Raw genomic sequence first — 26068 nt, 5'->3', positions numbered from 1 at the left:
CATACCGATGACAGCAGAATGCTTCTGGGGGTAAAACTCACTACACTGATGAAATTTTCCCATTCTCATACAATAATTTGGAATACAAACACATTTATTAAAGGCTCTAGGTATCACCACACATCAGCAGTAACAGGTATTATGAAAGACCAGCAACATTCAGCTCAAAAGAGGCACTTGCAGACCATGTGTTCCAGTTGCCACAGTGACGTCTTCAGACAAGAACATCTCTTATACAAATGTATTTAAGTGGTGAGAGCTTTTAGTCAACATTTATTTGGTCAGATTTTAACGAGAAATAAGGACTCTGCGTCTCTTTCTGCCATGAACTCCCCTGTCCGTATTGACCAGGAAACCACACTGGCATCAGCCGTTCCCATCACAAGGAAAATCAGAATTTTCAAGTTCCACATACACTGTAGGATGCACTGTAGAAAATAACACAGAATTACCCTGACATAATCCTTTTTGCAGAGAGCTGCAATGCAGTGGATAGATAGTAAGATAACCAAGGGGCTGAAAATAGTCCAGGTTAAAGTACACAGAGCTTCACACCAGCTCATCTGCCCTTCTTTGTGTCTGTAAGAGCAGATGCATGCTATCTGCTAATTATCTTCCTCTGTGCAACTGATTCTGATATTTTGCTCAGATATTTATAGTGCATACTTTTATATTTTTATCATGATTGGAAAAACAATTTAGATAAGGAAGGATCTAACCAAAAGGCTTGCCTACTCATCATCTTCATAATTATTTAAGGCTTACATTTATCCTTCCTTTGGAAACAGTTTGTAATCTATTCTGAATAACTCACTAGGGATGATAGCGCTCGAGCTGATAGCTGAGCTTACTTCTTCAAAGGTCGGACACTCACGGAATAGCCAATATTCATAAGCAAATTAGAAAATTCAGAGATATATTTGTCATAACAGAATGATAGGCCTTTAATAATAGCACTTAAAACCAGGCATTATCTCCTTTTTAGCAGACTGAGTTCATTTTTGGCTGGTCAAGTGGCCTCATGTGTTAGCTCACAAACATGTGGAACCAACAATGCTGTATTTTCCGTCCCAGCTGGAGTCTCCCTTGTGAGCTTTGTTCTACCTTCTGGCTAGAATACTTTCCACAATCATCCAAATCCCTGAAGGGAAAAAGGATTAAAAAAAACCTAAACCCAAACAAACTCAAAAACAAAACCAGACAAAACAAGCAGCTGCTCTAGGTTGCCTAAATCACTGTATTTACAGAAAACATGCTGCATTCAAAACCATGGTGTTTTCCCAGTAAGAGCAAGTGATATCACAAAATTACATTGCTTCTATAAAACCTGAGATCCTTCTCATCTCCAGAGCAACCATGTTAGTATCACAGCATTAATTTAAGGTAATGCTTTTCTATTCCAAAAAGAAACAAATTTACAGAAGTGGTCACAGGAGCTTGACTCAGTGGGAAGTGCTGGCTTATACTCAAGCAGGAAAGACAAGTGCACTAGCCCTTTCAAAAAAGTTCTTCCAACAACAGATTTCATACCCAGAAAAAAAAAATAGTGCAGTACTCTTCATAAAGCAGAGACAGAAAAGCCAGAAAAGCTGCTTAGAATATGGCATTGTTTTATTGGATAGCATCTCACATGTACAGCAATAAAAGAGAACACTTTTTTTTTTTTATGAGCTAAGTTTTTACTCTATCTGTTTACTTTTCAGCATCATCTCCATACTCATTCTATCTGTAAACCAGTGAGCTTATGCACTGAAGAGTGAGCACAAGTAAGATTTTAGTTGGTTTTATATGACCACAGCACAGAAAGCTAGAGAGCAGGTATTTTCACTTAAAGAAGTCAGACTGCTACATGCAGGCTACTGAAACTAGTACTGTATCTCAAAAAGAAGAAACACGATGATAAATTCCAGCAGGTCTCACCTCGTCAAGGGTAACATTTACTACTGTAGTCACCAGATCTTACCCAAATGTAAGACTAAGATGACTTCATGCTACAGGTAATAAACTAGATACTAACTCTACCCTATGTTTACAACCAGATTTGAGAAAAGTACTGTAGAGGAGCTACTTAAGGGAAATACAGTTAATCTAACCCCTGATGAGATCTTGGAGTGCTGCTGTACAATGTGAGTAGCCATATTTTCCTAATCTCATAAACATACTCTCAAATCAACTGAGAATATTCAGATTAAATTGTTTTTACCATGCTGGAGTCCATGAAAAAACATATACCCACATCATGTGCCCAGATCTTCTCTGGTTTGTCTCAAGAGAGAATATATCTCTAGACATTTAATCCTGAGCTGACTAGGTTTTCATTAAGCATACTGACCAAGGTATTACAGCTGATTTTTTTTTTTCCAAGACAAAACACCAAATGAGTTTTATGTTTCAAAGACTGTGTCCGATACATACCTTCTCTTAGTACTCCACCTTGGAAACCAGTAATTCTCAGAACCACATGCCCCCTCCAACAGTATTTCATCTTCAGAATCAACCTGAGACTCAAAATTGGTTTTGCTGAGTGCTAACTGTAAAAAAACCCCAAATTAACATTGCTGTTTCCATATGTGCTTCTGCAGGGAATGGTACATATTAAATAACTATTACCGTCCATCTGTGCTGATGAAACTACAATGCATTTCAGGGCTCTACCTAGTTACTTTTTCCTCTAAAGAACAGTACTATGACAATGATTCAACAGATTAACTTGAAGACTCCCTATTTACAATAGCACAGGTACGGTCACTGGCCTTTTTTATTAAGTTGTTAAAGTATTATTTAGATGAAGATAAAAATCTTGATTTCATTATTATTTATAGGCTTTATTTAGGAAGCTATCTGCCTCTATCATAGAACAGAGTTTATAGCAGAACCAGTATTGGAGTGTTTAAAAAAAAATGCTTCAGGGAATACTTTTAATGCATTGATTGGATCTTTCAGAGAATTTGAGTAGCTCTCTAATCTTTCTCTCACTGAAATCAGTTGATGATCTATCATTTATTCGCTTATCATGTCAGGATATCCCAAAGTACTTTCAAACATTGCATCTGTAGAAGTCTCCTTCTGTCCTCTTTTGTTGGATGAATTTTTTTCTTTGCCTTACTGCATGTCAGGATATCCCAAAGTACTTTCAAATGTTGCATCTGTAGAAGTCTCCTGTCTTCTTTTGTTGGATTAATTTTTTTTTTTCTTTGCCTTACTCTTGAACAACATAGACCAAGTTTTCCAAGTACTTCTCTGATGTTTCCTGAAAAGCTAGAATACTAAATAAAATGCTTAGTTTATAAAACTTTGAACTCATCTGTTTAAATTATTTTCCTCCCACTCTAAAAGCTTGTCCAACCAACTTTGACCACATTCTTGGCCTGCTGGTACACCAACCTAGAGTGAATATGTGCTAATAGCCTGAATAAAATTGGTACTCCTAATATTTGTAAGAATTGTCTATGTCTACAAGGAGAATATTTTTCAAAGGCTGAGCTGAGGCTTTGTCTCAGCAAGGGATCAAGTTTCATAAAACTTGTTTGAGTAATATGATATGTAGAAACAATTCAAAAATCCTCAAGTGCCGAGAGTCCAATTCTTTTCTTGCCTTCTATCTCCACGGTAAACTGCAAATAAGCCTCACCAGTGGTCTTCTAAAAGTAGAAAAGATCACATGGAAAATATTTTAAAATAACAAGCCCTTAATTTGAGTTTGCAACCCTACTGTGAGAGATTGCTGCACAGGATCTGTGTGAAACTGCTATTTGCATGTGCAATACTCTACTTCAAGGCTATATGATAATCAGAACTATGATGGAAATGGTGGATTAAAAATATGAAAGATTGCTTATGGACACTTTAAAACCAGAACAAGTGAAAAATGGAATGGCAGCAGAGATTGGCTGACTTTCACTGGTCATAAGACAGTCACAAGATACCCTTGCTCAGAAATGGCTGCAACACAGGTGGAGCTGAAGCAGCGTGGCTCCAGCTTTGAACTCTGGTTCAGTATTCCCAGAAGGCCAAAGCTCAAATTCTAATCAGGCTAGAGAGCTCTCTGTAAAAGCAAGTCATTTTAAGATACGCTTTAAGGTATGAGAACATGTTAAGATGCCTGCTCATATGTGGCCATTAAAAATATGAAACAATCCTTTCATCAGTTATTATTCAATTATCCATCATGATAATTACAACAGCTTATTTACAATTTGATGTTTGGTAAAATTACTGCCACCCCATCATGATTAATTTATCAAATACTTCTTTTTAATTCCTTAAAATCAAAAGCAAGCTGGCATCCAGACACAAAACAAAGTGTCCCTGAGCACAGTTTCAAGGGCAAACAAGAGCTATCACATATGTAAATATGTGCAAATTGGAGCCCACTGTTCAGTTGCAGAAAAATGTATCTTCAGAAAAGAAGGTGACTAAAAGTCTGTACATGCATCACTTAGTAGAACAAATTGACAGGAATATATACAGTATAAATTCTACTTGTATTTACATCACTTTCAAGATTTCCCATCCAAAATACTGATTATTTTAATATGTAATATTTTGCTATAAATATATATTATTTTTACATAAAAACAGAAAAATCAGCTGCCAGGGATTCCAACCTTGCAGTCTTCTTCTCTCAGCAGAAGTATCCCATGTTCTAGTGTGTTCAGAATTCCTTTATACTCAATGAAACACACAGATACAACAGTTAAATCCAGATTTATTTACTTAAGAAAGCTCACATATTTAGCAAAGATCTTGTAATTTTATAATGAAAGTAAGATTCCCACACCCATACAACAAATTCCACAGTACTATCGGTAGCACATGAGGAGTCATTGTAAAAGAAAAAGAGAAGGCTATGCTGTACACTGCACACTATAGAGCAAAATGCAAATTTTCGACATAGTGAGTTGTAGGTTTTTCTGCCCTCATAGCAAAATGTAAAAACCACTTCTTTAATTCCATTTTCCCATAAATGAATAAAAACAGAGATAAGCAAATGCTAGTTCTTCTTGGTCAGCAAGAGAGACATTTTGATAAGAACATAGGTAGGTTTTGCAGCAGAAAATTACCATGCATTTCCCCAATAAGACTATAGATATTTCTGGACTTGCAGAAAGTTGTTATTGAAAGGAAAATAATACTCTAGTCAGTACGTGTATACAGCACCACCAACATCAAGTATGCTACAGCAACATAAGCAACTTACAGTATAAATGCATGGCACCTGCAGCACTTTGATGCTCATCTGCTCCCCTGCACATCCACGTGAGCTGTATGTGAAGAAGAACTTGCTTAGCATGGATACCATCCCTGGGACAGTAATTCTGACAGAACAGAAGTCACCAATGTTACTGTTTATAGTACTCATTTTGGGCCTGCAAAGAAAAGAAGACAGAGGGACCATGGGTAAAACAGAAAAGAAGAATCTACTGTTGTGCTCTTTGCTCCTTTCCAGAATTTCCCCACACAGTGATAGAACATGTGTCAGGTAACAGGTTACAAAGCTCCGGACACAAAAACCAAAGGAACTAAAGCAAAATTCACAAGCAAGAACTTAACTTACCAGCGTTTTGGTATCACTCCAGTTGTCTGTGTAACATTTTGGTGCAGATCAGTCTTCCAGAAGTAAGCTGTTGACGAGAATTGACTGTTCCTGGCTGTGGTCAGGAGAAAGAAATTCCCATTTTCTTGAAGAGCCCCTGATGTGCACAGACGGACTTTCACACAGTAAGATGCAGGTGCCTGCTTTGCTTTTATGAAACTAGTTTTCATAGCAGCCTACAACAGGTCTTTGCCTTGAACAAGGCTGTGTCTGCTATTGAACATAGACTCACTTCTAATATGCACTGATTGCCAATTAGCTGCTTCAGAAAACGGGATAAAAGCAGTGATTTTACCAGGAAATTGTTGTATGACGTTATGCAAAAAACCATCAAATACTTGGATTATCATCTTCCACACACCAATAAAGTACCTGCATTCAGGACAGTACTTGATTCTATTCATGATAATTGCAGACTGCTACTGCCACAAGTTGTTCCAATACTGCGTAATCTTCTCTAGAGCATGGTTCCTGGACACATAATGTCAAAGGAGAAAGGTGTGTTCTTAGACATATGGCTGAATACTGAATTCCACCAATTCCTTGTTTTTTCTGTTATGTAACCCTGTTGTTATGTAAGATAATTGCCATGGCTGAGGTAACATCTCCAATTCTGGCTGCAGTAACACATCAACCACAAGATGAGAGAAGCTTATATGATAGCAAATGTAGGAAGTGGATTGCTCTGCAGCTGAAGAGTAGAAATATGACATACCACAAGTTCCAAAGCTCTAACCCAAACAAATACATTTCCAATATATTCCTGTAAAGCCGACTGTTCATATCTGTGCCCCGTACGCCATAAAGACAATTTACACATTGTGCAGTTACAGAACACCAAGAACCACCTTTCAGACGTGTATAACAAGAAACACATTGCTGAGCCAGACATGTTAATGAAAACTCTTAGATCATTATCCAGTGGAAAAGAATCCTTAGTTTGAGAGGTTTTACATCTTAACAATAGATTGAGAATGACAAGGTATACAGAGACACTTCAGTCTATAAGGTGGCAATAGCATCTGTGTAACTGAATCAAGACATATGGGCCAGGTTACACCACACCAGAAGATCATAAATGGAAGGAAAACCATATAGATTAACTCATTAACTCAGAGATATCTTTGTCAAATTACAGAGCTATTTGTGCAATATATTAATTTATTCAGAGCATTCTCACGATACTGTCATTCAGTTATGACTCATAACTTTTTTTACAATATAGGCTGCACAGCACTTACATTCTATTTCAGATTAACAACATCAAATACCTATTTCTGAGGCAGAAGCAGCATGCCAGGACAGGATAAACCAGATACACAACATGGCCCTTTTCCACAGCTGCAATGAAACTTTTCACTGTTAGGAGGGTCAGGCACTGGAACAGGTTGTCTGGAGAGGTTTTACACTCTCCATACTTGGACGTTTTCAAGACCAGACTGGACAAAGCCCTGAGCAGCTTGGTCTGACCCCAGAGCTGACCAATGTTTTGAGCAGGTTAGACTAGAGACCTCCTGAGGTCCCTTCTAGCAAGTATGCCTTGAAATACAAGTACATATAATAATCTACTTAGTGACTTCTCTTTCCCCACATAAAAAAGCAACACTGAAAACAATACAGCTAATTTGTTACGTAAGGTTAAAAAAAAGCAAAAAAACCAACCCTTTCATAAACACAACGTAAATGATTGAGACTATGATTTTACAATTTCTCTCAACCACTTAGATATTCGCTCCTTTATAAATGTTCTTTCATAAAACATATTTTTAAGGATACTTAAGAGTAATAACAGTATTATTTGTGTTTAATATTGACTCAAAACAAATACACATCATAAGAAAGTTTATCTAAGAGATAGAATTTTTCATACATAGAAGATGCAACACTTGAATTTCCATCCAAATGATTTTGGACAGTGTGTCAAATACATACGGAATACTGTGAGGGGCATATGTATCAGGAATATTTCTAAAACTAGAATAATTTTCTTGCATAGTATTCCTTTAGTGACTTGCACACCAGTGCAATGCCTTAGGAAATTTGCATTCGCATTTTATCACATCAATTATAGTAGCATTAGACTTACAGACGATGAGAAATAATTCCCCCAGCATTGCCAAAAGTTGGATAATAGTATGACTGCTATTGTAAGTAAAACTAACTCTGAACTCAATACATAAATTTAAAACATAGGAAAATTGGACTGCATCGAGTAACAGAAAGTAGCTCATATTTTCTAAACACAAGTAGAATTTGAACAGTCTGAACTACTAGTACCAAATAACATGAGCAACAGAACAAAATCAAATTTGTTTCACAAAGTTCTCATCATTACAAAGGTGCAATATACTGATGAAAGGAATGAAAAGATTGTGACCTTTAACTTTGACAATGCTTCTGCTAATTCAGTTTCTTCTCTGTTATTCCACCCAAATAAAAAAACACATCCCAGGTCTACTGAAAAGCCAACCCTTCTTCCATCCAAACCCAAAGTCATAATCAAAACAGAAGATGATCTTATTCACATTGGCTTCTATTTGCTGAAACAAAAACAATGAAATTGTTTTCCTGTTCAGTGACCAAAAATGAAATGTTTTGCATTTGAACATCAGTAAGAAAAGCAAAGGAAATTCAGAGTGTGGGAAAAACAAAAAAAACACCCACCCAGACAAACCCCCCCAAGCCTGCTGGAGACTACAGGTATTTCTTCTCTTTAATAGGAGCTGCTGACGAGGGTTAAGTTCACATTTGAGAGATGAAGGTCCAATTTCTACTCTAGAAACGTATGCCAAATGGAACAGTATGAATCAAAAGTGACCCAACAAAGAGCACACTGCAAGTCTAGTCATTTGGCTTCTCCCTCCAGAAGGAGATTCAGTTCTCTTCAGAGGAGGAACCAGAATGAGCATTGCTACCTCTCACCCAAGTCTCTATGGCTGCTGTCAGCGGGGAAAGAAAGGACAGTATTTCCCAGTGTAGGGTATGAGTTGATCCTGTTTGCTTTGTTGTTATTTTGCAAAACAGGCCAAAACTGCTTGTCAAATTTAATCTGAATCCACAGTTTAATGATGAGTCCAACGTGCATTTTCTAGTCCTTCCCCCACTGAAGCAATTCACTGTTAGCATAACTATTTGCATTGCTGTTATGAGTGGCCAACAGCAAACACAGATCAGACTGATAACATAAACAATTGCCTTCCTATTCCTAGATGTTCTGCACACTCATCTAAAAAAGCCCAGTAAATTCATTCTTTAAATGTATGGAATCTAATTTGATGAACAAAGGACAATTACAGTTACCCAAGATAAGTACTCCTCATTGCTTGCTGAAACATCCTGATGAGTAAAAGAATATCTGAAGCCACAAACCGTACTGCTTATTATTTAAATTCCAAAAGCTAAGTTATCCAGACAGATATTTGTCTTGGCCCTTAAAAATAGGGATAAATAGCTAATAAACTATTTTTTGAGATAAAAAGCTCAACATTTAGAAACTATTTCCTTGGAGGAGAACTATCAGACAAAGGGGTTTTACCCACTAGCTACATCTTCATGAGTTTCTCAACTGACTACTCTTTGCTTTTATGTCTCCAGAAGACACCACGAACTGAATATAATTTGATCAATGGGTAAAAGGTGAAGCAATGGAGTATACTTTGATTTCTCACTATGAAAATGAACTGATACTTATTTTTCTGTAAATCAGTAAAAGAGATGCTGGAAAAAACTATGTTAGGAAATAAAATTATTGTAGAAACATATTTCAATTATTTTCACAGGTATGTGATTACTACAAGACAATCACTGTCTCCGTTGCATTCTAAAGCATAAGACCTGACGCCAAGTGATTCCACCATCTGACAAATACTACTACTGCATAAAAGTTGTACCATGTTGAAGGAATTATTTAATTTTGAATAAAATAATTGACTACTTAAGTAAAATGGAGGATAAGCCATTATTAGCTTTCACCGCCACGCCCATCACTTACAATGACGATTTAAAAAACAATTCTTTTTAACAGAACCACCTAACCTTTAGAAGTTTTTATTTTCTTTTAAATCCTTCCTCTCATTTTGACTTACCTTCGAAAAACAATTTGAGACCTAACATGTGGGCACAATAATTTCACACAATTTTTTTTTTCTTGAGAGAAGAAAGGATGAGCTTCTCTCCTCAAAGGAAAAACAATTTTAACTTTTTCTCCTCTGAAATCCATAGTGTATAGGAATTGCAAAGTAAAGGAACATTGCCCTATATCTGTCAATGAAGCAAGCTGACAACTTGCATGGAAATGTGGAAAGAAATCAACAAGGTTTATTTATTTATTTACATAAAACTTTCCACATTCAAAGTCTTCTGGTATGAACAGGAAGTTAGATAAATCATAGTACCTCTGAATTTGCCACAAAGTGTTTTAGTTTTGTAATGAGACGTGGATTTAGTTGAATAAAACTCCTGCCCAGAAATGTAGCTTGTCTGTTTTTTTTTTTTTTTAAAAAAAGCATAGACTAAAATACAATTGAAGTTTGTTCCTCAAAGAAATCCTGATGGATATTTTCATTTCATCGTGAATTGGACACATCCAAAGGAAAAAAAAAAAAAAAGAACCTTGAAAACTGGACGTGAACTTAGCACTACGTATGGATGCTGAAACATTTCACTTTTCCACAAAAAAAAATAAAATAATGTAGTAATTACACATTACCATTTCTATCTGCAAGGGAGACACAACTGCCACATACAAGTTTTTCCGACAAAGGCTGGAGTACTTGCATTATTTATAAATAGCTCTTTGTTATTTAGGTCATTTCACTAAATCCTGAATAAACCTTTGTTTAGTGCTAAACTCTGCAATCCAAGTAAGCCACGTGTTACGGGGAGCAAAACATTGTACTTCAGTAATGGGTTTGCTGGTTAAAAAAGAGAAAGGGGGAGGGAAGGGATTATTATTCTCACATCCCGCTGGAAAGTCAGGTCTGTTAGCTGATAGGAACCCAGTGCAAATAAACCTCGCAAGAGTCTATAAAAGCTGTGACATAACCTACAGCTGTCACAATGACAGAAAAAACTATGATAAATTAACATGTCATTAGGCCAAACTGAAGAAGTACTGCCACCTTAACCCAGTGATCAGAAAATTGTTGGTATTCCCACTTCAAAACAATGGCTAATTATGACGAGGAACAACAGCCTCTGATGTAATGTGACCTCTTGCTGGCAGGAAGACAACACGTGCCAGCACTGAGCATATTTTTTCTGTCCCTTTGGGAGATCTGTGTAGTTTCAACCGTGATGCTACAGTTAATAATGATCAGGTCCAACACTTAGAAGCAGCAGGCAGCAAGTGAAAAATCACAGGTGAGCAAGCTACTGCTCAACTAAAAGCAATTGCTTTTGTGCCTGAACCGAAATAGGAGAACTTGGCAGAGCAATGAATATTACTGATAGACTCAACATACATCAGAGATTCTGCCTGAATTGCCTACTGACTGAATCAAGGCTTTAAACCATTTTAAGTCCAACAAACTTGTAATAAAAAAAAAAAAATAGATGTAGTCCAAGGAAAATAATAAAAATAAACTATAATCTCAGATCACACAGCACATAGACCTAAGCTATATAACACTACCACAGATGTCCTTTCCAATAGCACTTATAAATACTTCTTGTTCTTGAAGAAATCACCAGTTACAAGCTGTTTGGAAAGCATACTAGACCCACAGAAAAAAAATTGTCTAAAGTATGAGAATTTATAAAAGAGATCCTACTACTTAAGTGGAAAAAAAAAAGTGAATATTTACATTGTAAAAGTCATACCTTCTGGAAACAAGACTGGAGAGTGACAACCCATCAGCTCTCCACACCTCCACATAATTGATTGCATAAAAGATTATCAGAGTAATTGTTAGCAATACTTTTTTTTTTTTTTTTTTTTTCTTGGAGGGCATCTTTCTACAGCATCAGGGATGCTTTCATGGGCACCAGTTTTCCCCCAAATCTCTAGCAAATTAATCTGGTATTTTCTGACTATGGACTCCTTGAACTGGGCCCTTTTTGTTTCCAATAATCCCTTGATAAAGGCAGGTTTATGTACAATAAGGACAAATGTACTCTAGCTCAGATTGGATATAAAAGGCAAAATGCTCTAGAAGTTTTAAAGCCATTGCACCTTGTCTCTATATCTTTACGGTTCCATGTATTCAGCTGAAGAATGATGAAAAAAAAATGAGCTCCAAGCTATTAATTTCTCTGTGGAAATCTACATTGCATATATCGTCCAGAGCTGATAAACAGAGATTGGATATTAATATCTTGGATTCCCTTTTAAATTTAACTCCAGGTTGCTCCAAAACATTAAGCAGCTGTTGTAGAGTTCCTGTGTAATTCTTTGCTCATTTGCAAACAGTACATCACCTTGTTTGTGTTACGAGAGTTTCCAAGATGTAGATTGCTGCAAAGACGCATTGAGATATGAAGAAAATAAGGACTACACTTCCTTCTTGCCTACCTGTAGAGTATTGTATCTTGGACGTTACTTGAGTTCCAGTCTGAAAGCCTGACCGATGTCCCTGGTTAGGGGGTGAAGAGGGGTATCAAAGTCTTACAAACACGGGTTCACTTGTATACAATGAACCCTGATCATACATGCTGATGGTTGGTGTACATTTCCTTCCTTTCTTCAGACTAGCCAGAAGAACCATCTACTGTTGGGGTTTTTTTTAGCCCTTACTCAATCATTCTATCTGCAATTGGAAGAGGAGTCAAGGGTTTCCTGTTCGTTGCCAGTGCGCATTATGCCACTGAAATTATACCTCCTCTCTTCTGCTCTTGACATACTTGAGATGAAATTAATAAGGACAAATAAAGAATGAACTGTGTGTCCCAAGGAAGCCGCACTATCAGCTGATGTTGCTGAAAGGGACAGAGTGTGGGTACAGAGGTGGAATTCGTCACCGTTTGTTAATCTCTGTCTCTTCCCACCACAAAGTGCTGTACAGGTTGAATTGTTATAGAATCCAAATCAAGATGTCTGAACATATAGATGATGAACAAGGAGGAAAAAGGGACACTTTGATAAGGTCAGCTTCTACTGACAGAGGAATATCCTCCCTGTACAAGAGCCACTCACTATGCAAAACAGACTCAGCTGAAGGGACAAAGGGGACACGACACATGCTAAACTTGATAAATAGAAAGAAAAAAAATTTAAAAAATAAACCAGTATTAAGATTCTAATCTTCAGTGGCCCAAAAGTCATGCATTTAGCTTTCCACTTACTGTGTAACTGTTGGAAATGACACATTCCCGTGGTATCGTCCTCTGCTGAGCACCTCACTCCCTGGGGATCAGCAGAGCCTCTTGCCTGCATCAAGCACATTCGCCTCTAACCCAGAAAAGCCTTGCCTGGTCGGCTTCTGGAGCTCTACCTTTTGTCCCCTGGGACCTGATTATAGCTTTGATCGATGGCCAGAGCAGCCATCTGCAAAGTACTCAAGGCTTCAGCAAAAGGCATCTTTGATTTCTTTTCAGTGCCTTCTATGTGCTTGTAAAGTCACCTTGAGCACACAAAGATGACTTCTCTTGTTGATGAGCTTTCAGATGATCTGATTAGAAAGCGTTTGATACTGGGCTGTGCTGCCACTGGGAGGAATTATATTCTTTCGCCTCTGTTCTTTCTGCCTTTTTCTAGATTCTGTTATCGAATGGAAGTTTTAAACTCATCTTTGTGTGCTTCTGTGGCCTTTTTGTCGTGAAACAGAAAAAAAAAATCCAATTATATCTGATCCAAACACCCCAGGCTGTTATATAAATGAAATATCCTGAAAACAATTGTTTCTCATTTGTCAGCAAAGCAATCCTTCCTCCCCATCTGTGCGTGCTGTTCTGACTCTGCCCTTTTTCCCTGGTCAGTATGTCTGAGTGGCAAGCTCCCTGTTTGCCAAGGCTTCAGACAGCAGGGCTTTAATGCACTTTTTAAATGCCATATCTCTAATACGCTACGGAAAGTGATTCTGAGAAATTTTTCTGAGGAGAAACTCCATGCATTCTTTTTTTTTGTTCCACAGCAACAAAGAAATGGAAAGAAAAAAAAATAAACCTACTGTCACAAGGTATAACATAAATATAGCTATGCCAAATGCATTATGAAATGAGATGAGAAGGAACTGAATTTTTGTCTTTATGTGGGACCACATAATTGAAATGGACAAAGGTCCAAATGTACCAGATGAATCTTGAATGATTACATTTAAAAATATTCAAAAGAATCACAGTTATTTCTCTCTGTTATGCTAGAGAATGTGCAATGTGATATTTTATTTGTTTATATGAATATGAAGTATTCTTCAAACTCCCTTGTACTTCTTTTCTTGCCTTTGAGCTCCTACTAGTTTTACGGTTGATTAGCTAAGACAGTCCTTTCAACAGTTACAACTCCAGAGAGGCAGGAAACAGCAGAGAAACAAAATTATTCTAGAGCATCATCAGAAACTCAGCAACGCGTACTGCAGTGGCAGAGGTAGGGAGCAGCAAGGAGAGGTAATTTACTGAGTGGAGTCAACATTCAACTAAAACGGAAAAAGCTCTCTGTTGCCTGCAAGCTGGGAAACTAAGAAATTAATACACAGGAAAACTGATTTCCCCCTGGTATTATAACCCTGCTATTCAGCATGTTGGGAAATAACAAAAGAAAGAGGGAAGTAGGATAGCTCAGATTAGACCTCCTTGAAAAAAAGATGGCCTACGGGTTTACAAGAGTCACAGCAAAACCAAACATTCAATACATTTTTGCCCTTCAAATCAATTTTTTAAGGATGAACAAAGCAAAAAATGATCACAGAGTGGAACTAGCTATACTTAAAAAAAATGGGATTTCAGTTCTCAAAACTGATACTCTTTGAACTAACAAGGAACAGTCCCCTTGCACACTTTCAGCACCTAATCTCACTAATACTACCTGAAACTGAAATAGGAAAAATGCTGCCTCTTGTATCTTAATAGATGATACCATCTCCCCCATTTCATTTTTTATATTTCACATACAACCCTTTTCCACCATAATTTTTAATTTGCAAATTAATCTAGATTTACACAAATCTAGATTAACAAAAATTTGATTTTGGCCACAAATTTCAGTAAACACAATGACACATGGAAAAAAGTAACCCAGGCAGCTAAGAAACCAATCAACCCTGTCATCAATAACAGGGTGAGGGGGAGAGGGGGGCAAGGATGGAGGAAGCAGAGAAAAAAATGGAAGGATATTAGAGACATTAACATGTATGGAAATGGTATTAAAATCTATCATGACTTAACTCAAAGGATCTGGTTAGACAATAACTCCTTTTTTAAACACAGTATAGTTAACCTAGACTTTATGAAAACATTTGATGTAGGACTATCTAAGAACAGACAATCAATAAAGATATATAAAAGACATGCAGGAAATTGTACTGTACTGAAAGAATAGATCATGCTCAGCACAGAGAATGATTATAAGCAAAGTCCTTCCATCTTGGCATTAATATTCTTTAGCATTTGTGTGTTAATGAAATTTCTAATGAAATAAAAGTGTAGGCACTGTTAAGACAATGGATGATCAGAACAAATACAGCAAGAACTGGATAACCTTGAGGACTACAGCAATATTAAGAACATTGATTTATGTGAATAGAATTATGAAATGCCAAGTCATCTGCTCTTAGTACTATGCAAAAAAAATTCTACTAAAAGCTACAACCCACTACTGGAGAATGAGTGAGGAAGGGAAAGACCGTACTGTACTGTTCCAGGAAAGACTGTCACCTGTGGAAGTTATGCAGTTGTGAAGAAAGGCAAAGGTAGTTCTTGGAGAAAGGGCAGGATTAATGCCCTTAATTAAGGATAGAGCAACAGAGATTTCATCTAGGATACTGTTAATGGTACTAGTTATTCCTAACGAAGAACTAGCTAGTTCTGCATTTCTCTTCACATGCTCTTGTATGAGAAGGCTAAAAGAGACTGGCATATTCAGTTTCATGAAATGAAGCCTAAGAGAAACTATGACTGTTTTTTTTAAAATATATTATAAAGGTCCCAGCAGGGCTGGGGAAGAGATTGAACTAAAGAAAAATTATTGACACAAGCAGTGAGTATAATTTCATGCCTTCACAGCCATGAAAACACTTGGAGAATTTAGAGAATTTTTAACCATCACAAGAGAGCAGTGGTAAAACAGACACCCAAGAGGATCAGAAGGGCAAGAAGCCAAGCTACTTCTAGCATGCAGTTTAACCAGTTTAAAGAAGTGATTATGACTTGAGTACCTGCATTCATCAACTCAGAAAGTCACTTTCAAGCTTATTCAATCCACCTATCTACCTACCAGCATTTTTGTCTGAAGGAATTCATAAAGATTAGACAGACTCAGGTTTTTACCTGAACAGAATGACATATATAAAGAGCAATAATTTTCTAAAGCAGCATGAAAGTGTTTCAAAACACAGTTCAAGTGTCAGTTCTATCCACATTCTTTAATGGCCTTTGTTACTGCAATGAAAGACATGCTAGCTACATACAGGATCCTGATTTAAATCCATTTTACTTTTGTGATGCTGCAACAGAGCTAACAGATCCACAAAGGAGCTCTCCTACAAGCATCCTTACAACTATGGTAAATTAAACTCCTACCTTTTCTATAATATGACAAGTACCATGCTCTTCATACCAAGCAGAACAACAATTTTGAGAGCTCAATAACCTGTTTTCTGAGATTGTTTCTTGAACGATAACTGGTCTGGCTTCAAACTTCCACTCCAAATCAGATGAAAGGGAAATTTCATCCCACAAGTCCAACATTCTGAGTCTGAACAAGTGCTCTCATTGAAAAGCGAGGACGTAATTTAATTTTCAGCTTTGCATAAGGACTGACCTGGGATATATTTCCTGGGCATATTCCCCAGAGTGGGTCCTGCAAGCAGGACAGGCAGGGAATATCTAGTTTGTGAATCCCAAGAAGATTCAGTCATCTCAGCAATGCAGAGAGATGGCAAGCTATGTTGACTGTTTAAATAATGCTGTAAATAGAGGATGTCCTCTGACTCCCCAAGTTTCCACGTTATACACTACATTGGAAAAAAACAAACATTCCAGGTCCTTGCTGCAACAATAATCAGAACACACTGGCATAGCAAGCCACATGCTCAGTAAAAAAATCTCTGTGAACCTGAATACAGTTATGTCAGCAGTTTTCTCACACAGTAAAATCAGCCTACTGTACTGGTAAACAGCTGCAGATATGAAATTTTGAACCAAATGCGATCAACAGAAATTCTACAAGGAACTAAGTCCATCATAACATTGTCTGCTTGTGTATTTCAACACAGAAAAGGGGTGAGCTCTAATGATAAAGACTCATTTTGTTAATTTCATGCATGTAAATTATTTCAGACAGTGGTGTCACAAGTTTAATTCAGGAAAGGACTTTGGCATATCTTCAAATTACACTGAAATGAATGAAACCTGGACACAAATTTAAAGCATATTCTTAAATGCCTTCCGGAATAGGAGAAAGCAGCCCCGCTGTACCAAATTCTCACCAGACTGTAGCACAAGCTACCATTATTTTCTACTTCAGTGCACACAGAAATCCCACATAATTTTTTATAATACAGAAATTACTTCAAAAATACCCATACTTTTGTGAACCATCTCTTAAAACATGCCATTAATGTCCATGTTGCTTGTCACATTCAGCTCAATAATACGCCCTACCTGAATTACCCATGGTTCTCCTGAAACAGGAAATGCATCCTGAGAGTGCTGATACAATCTTAATAATGTATGCTTATAATACTGTCTTTATAGAAGTGATCATGAATTGTTTTTTCTCTGATGTACTTAGATTCCCTAGAGATTTTTTCAGTGAAGAGAGATTTGAAATTTTATTTCACATGTTCTATCTACATAAGAAGTTTCACAGAGACACCAGCTATTACACCAATATATATAACAGTGCATTGCATGCATTGAAAGTTTAACTGCAGCACAGGGGTTAGAAGAAAACCCAACAAAACACCTATTTCAAGGACAATCCTAACCTCTTGCCATCATTTATAAATGGAAACAAGCCACCACACAGTTCAGCAGTAAAGGAGGATAAAGAACCAATAATAATCCTCGTGCTCCTCACGTGACCTCCAACAAGGCATTTGAATGAGACCTTTAAAGCTGTAAATTATCCATCAAAACACAGAATAACTTTTGCTAATCCTTGTGCTACAAATTACTAATCCATCTGGAAAGCTATTTTTTTTGCATGTGTTTACAAGGATCTAAATGTCATCAGACAGAAAGACAACTAGGTTAGTAGCATGTTAAAAAAACCCAACAAAACAAATAAACAAAAACCTCTGAAGCAGTTGACCAGAGAATAAGTAGGATTTGCAGAAGTACTTACAGCTTTCAATCTCCAGCGTGCAGTTCTGCTCATCCAGCGGATATCTCCGTAGGTCCATCATACAAGCAGCTGTTGTTGTAATTCTAGGAAGGAAACAGAAGAGCTTGTTAGTGGGTCTTGTTCTAATCTTTCCTTGATCGCACATAGTTGAAAGAAGGAAATACATTTCTACACAACTGATGCTCTTGCCTGTTTTTACTGAAATATCATTTCTGCTGCTTACTTGTAACTAATGCAGTTCTAAGAAGGTCATGCCAGTCTGGTGGGTGGGCAGAGAGCTTCCCCTTTATACAGCGTTATCACAGTAATGCAAGCTTTAATAATCATCAACCAATTTATCCTGACAAAATGAAGCATAAATTAGGATAGCTGTATTTATTTCATTTTATAGCGAAGGACTTCAAGCCAAAAAGGAAAGGCTCAAAGAAAGTTAGTAGAGGAAATCTAAAAAGGAACAGAGAAAGACACACTTCATATCCTGGGTTAATACCCTAATCCCTTCAGGAAATTTAATTCTCCTTTCTTTTGCTCAATAGTGCTTTGTAAATGAAGTATTATTTTATCTTCACGTTAGAAAGCAAATATTTTCAGGACCCTTTTCACAAAACATTTAGACCATATTTGTGACTGCAGATAACACCAAACCTACTAACATTAACATGTGTCAAGTGTGCCTTTTAGATACTGAGAGAAACACCTATACCATCAATAAATTTTTTTCTGATAAACTTCACAGAGGAATATGACCCTGAGCCCTGAACCAAGGCACGATTCTTAGCAGCATTTTATTAACTGTGTTCCTACCAAGTCTTCTTAATGTGTAGATAAAAATAAATTTTTAATCTTTTTTTTTTTTTTCCTGAGAGCGCACTATGTAACTCCATAGTAATTAAAAAACATTACAGTTTGGAATCTGCCAACAGTCAAAATAGTGTGTCCTGCATGTACTCGCCACAGGGCCAGGTGTGGATTCACTGCATAAGTTGTGAGGTTTCTAGCCTTTCTTCTCCCCCTCTACCTGATCAGAGCCCTTCTCTCCAGCTGCTAAAGCCCGGGGGTTTACACAGACTCCTCAGAGAAGCAAGGATCTTCTCCTGTGTGTTCAGTACAGCTGACTGGCCAACGGCATCTGGGGAATCTGCTTCCACACCAGGAGAAAAACGAGAACATTGCACAGCAGCCAACTGCACAAGCTTTCTATGAGCTGAAAGTTGACCAAATGATTTAGCTCAAATCATAAAAGCCATGATGTGGGTGTGCCTCCAAAACGGGACCCACGTGGACAGATGGAGTGCTCACAGCAATACAGACACGGCACCACCCGGCAGGAGCAGAAGCTACATCCTCCCAGGGTATTAATGAGAGACTGGGTGAACAACAGTTTCCTTCTCAAAATCCTGTCCCCCATAAGAGTTAATGGCCTTTCATAATAGACATTTAGACTGTAAATAACCATTTAAAAATCTTCATTTACATGCTTTGATCTGTCAAGTCTTTCATTTGTGATGGACCTCATTCTTTCTCCTTAAATACCCAATATGAGTTTGTTAGGTGCAGAAAACTACAATTGCCTGAGAGAGGCTCAAAATTCACTCTGAACTGACTCCAGAAATCCTTTCCACAAGGCACTTAAACACCAAAGCTATACAATCTTTTCATTAGTATCCTTGCTGTACTATCTAACAATGCTTCACTGCCATTTCCAACAAAATCCCTACAAATTTCTTCAATGAAAAGAGAGCAGAAGTAGGGGCAAGTTATTCCTAGAAACACTTAGTAAATCCTACCTCTTTCTTGTCAATCTAGACAAGATGTCTTAATCTTATATTTTGACCATTCATATGTATTGGGCTCTCAGAGAGAAGGAACACCTTTTTTTGAAGGAACCTTCAAAATTGCTTTTGAAAAGATATTGCTTTCAATCAGTGTGGGTCACCACAGATGCTTCAAAAGAAGGTTTCATGGAATGGACAAAAGCAAAGGAAAAGAATCCTTCAGCTCCTCTCCATGGAAGTCTTCCAGCTTTTAACAAAACCAGACTGCTAAGGAATATATGTCTGTTGATAGCAAAAGTAAATGGAGCAAGCAGCAGCATATATTGTTTAAAAAAAAAAACTCTGGGCAGTTCATACTTGGTTTCTTATTTTAAAATTTGGAGGAAAATCAAAGAAATTCCCCTGTTCCAGCACCTATGTAAGATTGATTATTTTGGGAATAAGTTCAGCAAAGGTAGAGTGAGACCAGAAAAAAATTACAGCTCATTTTTTTTGTTTGGTTGCTTTTTCTGGTGGGGAGTTTTGTTGGTTTGTTTTGTTTAATACCTTCAGTATTTCCATATCTGTGTGTACATTATAGTCATGAGTTTTAGAAGGATTTCGGCAGTTCACAGAGGAAAAGGCAGGAGCATGGATTTACAGCCAAGGTTTAAGTGCACAAGAGAATCCTGGTAAATACTAATGTGGCTGACTGCTAAGTTTTCTCATACTTTTCTCTGCACTAAACAGATTCTTCCTATCAGAGTCTACCAGACCAAGGGCTTCAACACAGACAAAGCCACACCTGTGCTATCCTCAGCGGTGTCTGTTCATGCTGACGGGGGAGCTGAGCACTCACAATATCTTCAGTAGGATTTTTGGGTGCAACAAATATCACAAGAGGGGCCAAAGGCTGCAGCTAGCTAGGATAAAAGCTCTGTGAGGAACATGGTCAAATCATTAAAAGACACAATGCCTTACCTCATCAGAAAGTAAAGACGTGGCACAGTAATAAAAACTATTGGTAGAACAGAGTTTTAATCAAGCCAAAACAGCAGTTTTGAATAATGTATTTAATTCAACTCACTTGTTCACTCTCATCCATAATGCAAATCCATTGAAATAAGTCTCTCCTTTCCTCTCTTCATACCTCCTTCATATTTTTACCCTGACTTTATTGCAAGGTAGAAAAAGTTCTCTTTCATCTTCAAAATTATTTAAACAACAAAACTACCTTTTGATAATTCTTAGTGGCTTGCAATTCATGGTGAATAGCTAAACCAAATTACCAATGTAAGAGTGTGCAAGAATTAAGACCTTAGAATAAAGTCAAGACACATGACCTGTACCTGTTCAGATAGAAGAAGAAATAGCAGTTGATTATAGCAGTTAGAAATACTTGAAACAGGCACAAAGCCTCTTCTCCAGAGCAGAGCTATTTCAATTTTTATCAAAGGATTAACAATATTTTTATACAGTCTGGACTAGTGCATAAAATCTAACGTTGCATTTTGCATAATGTAACCTTGAGAACAAACAATGAAAAAGTGAAAGCTTTTAAAAAACAACACAGTGACTCAATGCATTACAGTCATTAGAGATGATAACAGAATAACAGCTCTCAGAGAATGCTGTATGAAATGAAACACACTGCAGAACTGTCTCATACACTAATCTATTCATCTGCTGGTAAAGAAAGAGAAACCTTGTGATATTTTATTTTATGAGTCCTGACAATGCAAACCATTCTTCAGCTTCCTCTTTTATGATCTAAATTTTGAATGTATGAAGCACCAAAAAAATCCCAACCCACAAAAAAAAAAAAAACCAAAAACAAACAAAAAAAAACAAAACAAAAAAAAACACCACAAAAGCAAACCCTGAAGCACTAAACTGACTAAATAAAGCATGAAGAAGTAGACCTAAAGAAAACTTCATGTGTCAAAACAAGCATAGCTACAGTGCAGGTTTCCCTGCACTACAACTAACTTCAGGGAAAGTAAAGCATGCTGACAATAATTCTAAATAATTCAAATAAAGTATAATTTCTGAGAAAATCTATCCTTGTCTCCAAACCTTTGGGGAGGTCCTATGACTCAAATAAGAGCTGGAAATTGGTACTGCTCCTTTCACAGGCCAAAGTTGAATGCCATAAAGAACTTTCTTATAACACTTCCAAACTTAAAGTGGTGCGGAAAATAATACCCATAACAAATACTACCCCAACAATGCTAATAGTTCTTATTTTTCAGTGCTATGGAGGGGACAGTTTTTCAAAAATCCCATAAGATTTTGCTCTTCTGACAAGTTCAAGTGGGATTTTAAATTCAAAATAGCAACTTAAACAGTTCTGACGTCACCAATGAAAAAATAAAACAACACTGAAAGTCAGGAAACAATGCTGTTGATATGTGGAGATAGAGAGAATCCAGTTCCCTCTTGGAGCTGCAGTGGCTCTACAAAACTTTGGGGAATAAGCAGCAACAAAAATTTATCTCTGCCCTAGAAGGAAGCAGCCTTGACCTGTAATTACAGGATTACAGACACAACAGAAACAAAGAGCAAGGTGAGAATTTCAGATAGCTCCTTTGAGTAGAGTGGTAGTATGAGAACTATACAACACTCTTAACTCTAGCACTTGCACATCATGATCCTATTGAGTCAAAGACAGAGCTGAAGCCCAGGAAAATACAAAGATGAATTCTTCCTTTAAATGTATGGACATACATCCTGTCGAAAGCATTGTGAGATTCTGCTTCAGATTTGCGTGCCTGAAGGCAGACTATGACTCCCCATTAACCCTATCAGGAGCAACCCAAATAGCTTGCAAGGATACTATGCCCTATAACAGACTGCATCTCTATCACAGACTTCATAAGAATCCTCTGCACACACTGACTGGGAGTCACAAAGTCTCTGAATCAGTTACTGAAACCATGTACTGCAGCTAAACCCACTGGTCACTTCTGCTTCTCGGAAATGGTTTTGCTGCACGACAGCTGGAGACATGGGTGGCACCAGCAGCCAGCAGAACCAATTTCAAACCTGTGGAAATCTTTAATGTGATAAATCTCTCTCCTGAACAATAATATTGGATTTAGACATGTGTCGAGGTTGTTAGACATACTAACATATCTATTTTAAAATTAGATTTATTGCTAACTATAGAGAACATGCCTATTCACATACAAGATAAGCTTCCTGTGTACAGTCAGAGGTTAAGAGTTGGCTTTAGCAAAGGGTAAACAACAGTGACGCTTCTACAAATCCATCATTAAATCTGAACATTCAGCTACTGACTTCTATAATCTTTCAACCATAAACTGCATTTAGAGTTTCTCAGTGTAGTTTCATAGGAAAAAAAAAAGCACAACTGTTTTACTGATGTTGATGTCTCAGTTTGAGAATAAGTTATATGCTCAGGCTACACAGAGTCTGCCTCATGCTCTCTTCTAGTACCACTTCCCAACATTTCATGAGTATTCCAACCTAAGTTCCAGCTTGGCTTCTTTTTCTTACTCATTTGGGACTGGCTATCTAATGACATGTCAATATTTTCCCCTTGTTTCTATCGTGAGCAATCCTTGAATGGTTAGGTATTCTCTGAAAGCACTAAGTGTACTTGTTAAAGGACACTAGAAGGCACAGCCATAAAACAAGTTAAGGATAAGAAGGATAATATGCTAAAGCATTTTCTAAATGTAATACAAGATAGGAAAAAACTTTTGCAGCTGATAAAACATGGGGAGTCAGAACACATACAGAAACTTCAACCTCATTAAATTTTGTTGGTGTTTATATTGCTGGTAAAAGAAGCATACAAGATTTAAAGAAGAAACTAAAATATACATGCCTCTCATTTTGGGAAGAAGCCCTGCATTTCTCTGCTGAAGGATTAGCCTGCTGTGCCATCTGCATGCCAGCTGGGAAGAGTCATGGAAAACTGGAGAATTCGGCTGTTATTTCATGGTAAAGGAATTCTGACTCAGAAGAATCAGAATTTTGTTGCAGATTTCCATGCAATGATGCCCAATTTTCTGCTATATCTTTCCACATGTAGCTCTCTAAATTGTTCTCTGAATTAGATGGCATTGCCTACTATCTTGTCACTGAGTCCAAAACTCACCCACAACATCACGCTCGTAATTTAAATCCCTGCAAAAAGGCACACATGACTCTACATTAAAATCTGCTGGAACAAGAACCTCGGCTTTAGACTGAAGTTATTCAAGTCCTTCTCTGAAGTAATATATGCTCCTCTAGGAGATAACACCCATATAACACAATGCAGCAGCTATGGCAGAAGAACTCAGAGGAGCACTCCATAATTTTTAATATTTTATCACTGGGATACATATCCTTGTCTTTCATCTACTTCTCTCTTTCAAAAGAAATAAAAATAAATAAAAGGGAAAATGCTAAAAACTACAGGACTTACAGAACAATGAAACAACAGGAGCATGAAGGCTGAGTGACTCAGTACATAAGTAACCCTGGAATAATGAGCTGGTACCTCTCCTCCACTTAGACAGAGTTTGTAGTACTTTTGCTTTATGACCATCACTGGAAAACACAGTTTTATATTCCGTTTCCAAAACATGTTCCTCAGTCTGGTAGTGAAAACTGCATGTCTATTTCCTCAGATAACGTCAGCATTGAAATAAAAACTGCATTATTTCAACTTTTTTCTCTTAAAAATTCATATTGCTACCACCCAAGACATGTTGCATACTACAATTAAATCATATATACAAAACATCTTTCAGCCAGTTGTGTCCTTGTCAACAGCAAAAAAAGTTTATCATGAATAAATTTATTCAAGAAAATGGAATAACTGCTTTTCAGAACATATGAAACACCTTCTTCACAACCTTTCGGGGCAGAGGGGTGGGCGTGCTAATAATTCAACTTCATATACATGAGAGTACAAAAAGATTAAAATCTCTGGCATTCTCTTTAAAAATAGCTAAATTACAATTCTGATATTACATTAAATTTAATACAGGCTCTCTTAAACTATAGAAGAGAGCTACAATTTTCTAAGGAGACACATGGATTCCATACCTTTTTAATTAATTGGCAGTGCCTGAAATAACTGGTGCTTAGTTCTAGTGAATATATACATCCTCTACACTAACAGTTTTTATTCCAGGATGATAAAGATACAATGTTTAATTAAATAATTGAGGAGCTAGGGAAAAAAGGAAATATCTTCTCCACAAAATACGTACTGCTTCAATGCACATATTGTGCAGATCATACTGCTGCTACAAGCGTAGAAATAAGGCAGTACAGATTATCACAGGTAAAATAGTAGAAATTTTGCCCACAGGCTACTGCTTCATGTCTTGAGAGAGTAACAGCTCCAGCAGCACTTCCACCCTATAGTGCAACACTTGTCTTTGGAAGAACACTGTCTTGTTTCCTGCAGGAGCCCCTGTCAGAGTGGTAAATCATGTGGGTCTTACAACACAGTGTGTAACCCTCTCCTTCCCACCTCTGCTGTAGTCAACCTCCAGCGTCTAACTGCTGGATCCGGTTCCTCCTGGAAACCACCTTCAAGGCAGATGTCGGTGTGTTACAGAACCTGCAGCTCCTGCGCCTTCCTCTGGTAGCAAAGAGCTTGTGCTCCGGATGACGAGCTCACACAGAAACTGCATTTGCTTCTTCACAATGTTCTTAAACTATACTTTCTGTGACAGATCCAATCCTGCAAAAATCCTTTCTTTTCACAAAATGCCACCAATATTACCAATTACTTGCCTATTCAGGGAGACATCTGAGTGGAAGATATTTTCACCATTCTGGAGAATGGAAGTTCTACTCAAGTTAAAAATTAATGTGAAAGTCAAAACAACCTTCAGCAGAAAAGGCATATTCAGTTTTATGATTGCAGCTTATTTAGTAATTCTTACAGAAGAAGTAAGATAAGAGTCCAAAGCTCCTATTCCTCTGGCTTTTGTGAGTCAGAATAAGAAGGCTCATTTTCCACAGGGAAATGTCAATAGAAATAATAAATTTAAGTGGATTCTTCATAAGCAGAATTACTCTCTGATCCAAAGAGGTGGAAAAAAGTCAGTAAAAACTGTCTAGCTCAGACGTGAAATTATTAAGTTTCTTTCAAGAACCTTTACAACAAAGCAGTAACCCATAAAATTCTAACCCTCACAAAATTCTGAGAGAAAAGGAAAATGAACTTTCCCTGTCCTAAAGCGGGGGTGACGCATTAAAAGCAATCAAACAGGGAGACAGTTAGCAGTCAGAATAAAGGCAAACTGT

The 26068-nt window shown here is 37.3% G+C and overlaps 1 protein-coding gene across 1 annotated transcript in view; it reads right to left on the bottom strand.

The window, feature by feature from the left end:
• Positions 1-18035: 18035 nt before the first annotated feature.
• LOC104463154 (gamma-aminobutyric acid receptor subunit beta-2-like) overlaps positions 18036-26068 on the bottom strand; it is a gene marked incomplete at both ends in the record, with an annotated part of 28445 nt that continues 20412 nt past the window's right edge. Inside the window, one exon of the mRNA XM_010075372.1 lies at positions 18036-18118. Within this exon, the coding sequence (XP_010073674.1) occupies positions 18036-18118 (83 nt within the window). The remainder of the gene's footprint in view (positions 18119-26068) is intronic.

Source organism: Pterocles gutturalis, unplaced genomic scaffold (assembly GCF_000699245.1).
Source record: "Pterocles gutturalis isolate BGI_N339 unplaced genomic scaffold, ASM69924v1 scaffold19372, whole genome shotgun sequence".
Taxonomy (NCBI): Eukaryota; Metazoa; Chordata; class Aves; order Pterocliformes; family Pteroclidae; genus Pterocles; species Pterocles gutturalis.
Note: the sequence above shows the minus strand (reverse complement) of the source record. Positions and strands in the feature narration are given on the sequence as shown.